This window comes from Mytilus edulis, chromosome 1, assembly GCF_963676685.1.
Source record: "Mytilus edulis chromosome 1, xbMytEdul2.2, whole genome shotgun sequence".
In the NCBI taxonomy this organism is placed as follows: Eukaryota; Metazoa; Mollusca; class Bivalvia; order Mytilida; family Mytilidae; genus Mytilus; species Mytilus edulis.
In genome coordinates, this window is record NC_092344.1 from 39,384,298 (window position 1) to 39,388,328 (window position 4,031).

General features: G+C 33.7%; 1 protein-coding gene across 2 annotated transcripts; it reads right to left on the minus strand.

Moving 5' to 3' along the window:
- Positions 1 to 796: 796 nt before the first annotated feature.
- Positions 797 to 4,031, minus strand: LOC139512378 (tropomyosin Tod p 1.0102-like). 2 transcript variants are annotated; one of them, XM_071299978.1, is made up of 2 exons: positions 3,637 to 4,031; positions 797 to 2,129 (listed from the first exon to the last, which is right to left on the minus strand). In XM_071299978.1, exons 1-2 carry the CDS (start codon positions 3,668 to 3,670, stop codon positions 1,036 to 1,038), a joined length of 1,128 nt encoding a protein of 375 aa, XP_071156079.1. In that variant the 5' UTR covers positions 3,671 to 4,031; the 3' UTR covers positions 797 to 1,035. The 2 variants fall into 2 exon arrangements, with proteins under 2 accessions (XP_071156079.1, XP_071156089.1); XM_071299988.1 differs by having other exon boundaries at positions 3,627 to 4,031.

Genomic DNA, 4,031 nt, shown 5'->3' on the forward strand with positions numbered 1-4,031 from the left:
GAAACAGTTGAAGATCTATATGTTCAAAAGGGATCTAACAAATAGCCAAATTCACTTTCAAAATTTATAAACGGACAATTTAGAAAGGGTTTTTTAAAAGTGTAGATACAAATTACAGACAGAAACAAACAAACGAACGGACATAACGATAAAAATATCAATTTTGTAAGCCTGGTTGCCGTTTGCCGTGTTTTCTTCTCTTTTATTGTTGTTAACTAAAATAAGGTAGTTCATATTCTCTTTTGAACTTTGTTATTAGTAATCAATCAGAGCTCTCACTACTTGTAATGGAGTTTGCTCATTGTTGAAGCCCGTATGTCACTATGATGACATGTAGCACCTTTCTTGAAACATTATGCGTTGATCTTTTGGTGGATAGTTGTTTCATTGGCAATCCAACCACATCTTCTTATTTTCATATTCAGTAATTCAAAGAACGATGTGTTGTTAGCAAACTAGCGATAATCATAAACGAAAACGTTAAAATTGCATGTGTTTGTGCTATATTTCTATCACGTTTTGTTGTTATCCTTTGTTTTCCTCTTATAGTTAATGAGTTTCCTTTTGTTTTATTTTGTAGTCCGGAATTATTTTTTCTCAATTAACTTATTACTTTTGAACACAGGTATACTACTGTTGCCTTTATTCATACAGGACATTCTAGTATTAAAATGTGAGGAGATACTTGAAGGCGAAAATGCTTTTTACCGTCAGTTCTATTTTTATTGATGTATGTCTCTCTCTCTCTTTCATCTTTTTCTATGTATTGTTATTTAATGCAATTCAAGTATTTTAGTATATAAAGTATGTTTATTCATTTAACATCTTCAACAAGCTTTATTTGCAGATAAGTAAAAATTGTCATAATGTTTATGGTGCAATGTTGAATCGACAAAATGTTAATGACATGAATTATCATGTCATTATTTGTGACTTTAATTTACACTCTAAATAAAATAATCATATTGTAAAACTTTATGAGCATTCTGAATTACCAAGTTTAAGATAAAAAGATGTTACAATTTTAGATAATACTTAAATGAGATGATCAATATCCAAACATTCATCATCAGTTTGCCATTTTACACACTCAATCTGAAGCAGGTGTTTTCTCATAACTGCTTGCATAGGCTGCTCACACAATGCTTGGATTGCCACGCATTTACACAAAGAAGAGAGAGAAGCGCCTAGCATCTTTGTTGGCGATTGAAGCATACAAAGTGAATATCCACCAGTAGTTTCGCATCTTAAAATCTTATATTTGCCATAAAAATCGCAAAGTTGGCGGTGAAATGTCTTGTAATCTTCACCGAATATTATCATAAGGTTTCGATATTCTTCAAGTCTATTTTTATCAGATTTTACGTCTTCCATTTGGGTCTTGATTTGTTGTTTCTTTTTGTTTGCACTTTCCAACTTGTTTTCTACTTCAGTTTTAGCCTTTTTTGCCTTTTCCAGTGCTAGTTCACTCGATTGCACTTCACTACGAGCAGAACTACAATTATTTGAACACAACGAGACTGCTTCTTCAAGGGCTGTGATGCCTACTATTCCTGTTCCAAGACCGGCTGCCATTCCAATTATACCCACGGGTGGAACGAATATTGTAAGGAAAGCCGAGACTAATGTTGTTGATACGCCAGCTGCAACGGTTGCTTCTTGGGTTGTTTTTGCGTCATCGAGCTTACGCCTTGCATCAGAGAGTGCGTTTTCGGCAGCGGACAGATCTTCTCCTTTTCTTCTACATTGATCATTGGCATTGTCTACAGCTTTCTTTGTACCCTGTAACTCTTTCTCCAACTCATTTAGATCCGAATCTATTTCCTTTAATTTGTCATTATTTACCTTCAAATCAGCCACGCATCGCTCGAAGTCGGAATTTATCTGTTGTAATAAACCTTCAGCGTATGCAGACATTTCATCAAATTCCGTTTTTGCCTTTTCAATCAAAGGAAACAGGACTTTAGCTATGTATGTGTCATCATCTTGACATCTACCCCCAGTTATGTTGCTCAAGTGCTGAATAAATACGGATAAATGTTCCAGACCTTTCAACAGGTATTCTAGAACTTTTTCAAAATTGTATTTATATTTCTCATGAATTCTGGCCTGCACTACTGACATATTTCCTGTAATTATAAAGGAACATATAATAACTAAACATGGGAAAAATTTATGATGCCATGAAGTTCATTTTATCAAATACTTAGCCGTTTTTTATCGTTTTACCGAGTGTTATTTGAAAAAAATAATGTTTTACCTCGTCTTTTTCTCAATTCCTTTTGGTCGACATACTTGCCATGATGAACATGACCGATGCCACTACAGAAGTAAAACTTGCTTATTCTTCTAGTGCGCTTGAGATTAATCTGTATTTTGGTTAGTTTCGTGTCGTGCAGGTTTTTTTACTTTCTGTGTACATGGTGTAGTTCTTAGGATACTGTTGTTTTTCTTTTCGTCGATTTTTGTTCGGCTATGGTGTGTTCTGTTTTTCTTTGACAGCCCTTATTGAATTTATAAATAGTTGTCTTCTTTTTTTCAGTTCGTATAAGATTTTGTATTTTCTCGAGCGTCACTGGAGAAAAATAATTGTCGAAATGCGCATCTGGTCTGTTAATGATTTAACTTGTTCAGAGTAGACATGAAATAATCAGTCATGAATCCAGGATGTTAAAAAAAAATGGGTAATTGTAGGACGGGCCTTTCGAAAACGTTTTTGGAATTAGTTATCAAAGGTAACAGGTTTATCATTTAATACGCAAGACGCGCGTTTCATCTACATAAGACTCATCAGTAACGCTCAGATCAGAAGAGTTATAAAGCCAAAACAGTACCAAGTTGAAGAGCATTGAGGACCTAAAATCCAAAATGTTGTGCCAAATACGACTAAGGTAATCTATGCCTGGGATAAAAAAAAATCCTTAGTATTTCGAAAAAATAATACTTTTTAACAGGATATTTATAAAAATGACTATATAATTGATATTCATGTAAACACTGAAGTTTTGCCGACTGGGCTGGTGATAGCCTCGGGGAAGAAACGTCCACCAGCAGTGGTGTCGACCCAGTGGTGTAAATAGTTATCAAAGGTACCAGTCTTATAATTTAATACGCCAGACGAGAACATTGGGACTCGGCTATAAATAGAAGGAAAATGTAATGCAATATATTCGCGCTGAAAAAGCATGCCGACTGGGTGGTTAAGTGTAGTAAGTGCTCTTTATGTTTGAAAGCATGTTTAATTATCTAGGAAAACTAAAACTAAATGTATGTTTATGTATATTATTATCAAACATAGATATTTTTGCAGGCATTATGTTATAATTCTTGAATTGATGATTTTAGTCATCGAACTCTGAAAAGTATTTGGTGTAAGGATTTCAATCGCTATTAATAGTTTCTGTAATACTATGTAAACAAATTTTTTTGTCTCTATGTTTTTTACGTTGTTTTTTTGTTGTTGTTGGTGATATGTTTTCATAACAACATATATCAAAACCAATCACATGAAAAGATTAAAATTAGGACACCCTTAATTCTATTCCAAAATAGCTCATGACATTTGCTGTTCCAAACTCATCGTCTTTTTCTCGGTATCCCGGAAACCTTACTTGTGTCGATTATACCTTATCTCACGTTTAAGATTGTCGCATTGGCAATTATTCCTCATCTTCTTTTTTCATATCAAAAGGTAAGCTTGCATCCCCTTCAATTGATCTTTATTGTCTCGTGTTGTCTCGTTTTGGAATTTTTTTTTTAAACATTTCTTCGACAATATATATTTCCAAACTTTTCGAGAAATCTACAACGAAAACATCCTGAAGATTAGAATTTCCGGACAAAAGGTAGAGAAAATAAAACTACTGTGGAATCATTTATTTTCGTGTGTACCAATTTTTGTAGATTGCGGAAAACTTTTTGTGGATATTTGGAATGGTGGTTTTGCCAAAGTCTGCTTATATTACTATGTATAGTTAGCAATTCGATGAACATTGAAATTCGTGGTTCACATGTAATCACAAATCCATAAA

What these genes read in the sequence shown, in the direction of transcription:
- LOC139512378 (XM_071299978.1), bottom strand. Translation starts at nt 3,670, where the DNA reads ATGAGGAATAATTGCCAATGCGACAATCTTAAAC. An exon ending in CCAATGCGACAATCTTAAAC is followed by an intron (nt 2,130 to 3,636) that starts GTGAGATAAGGT and finishes TTATAATTACAG; the next exon opens with GAAATATGTCAGTAGTGCAG.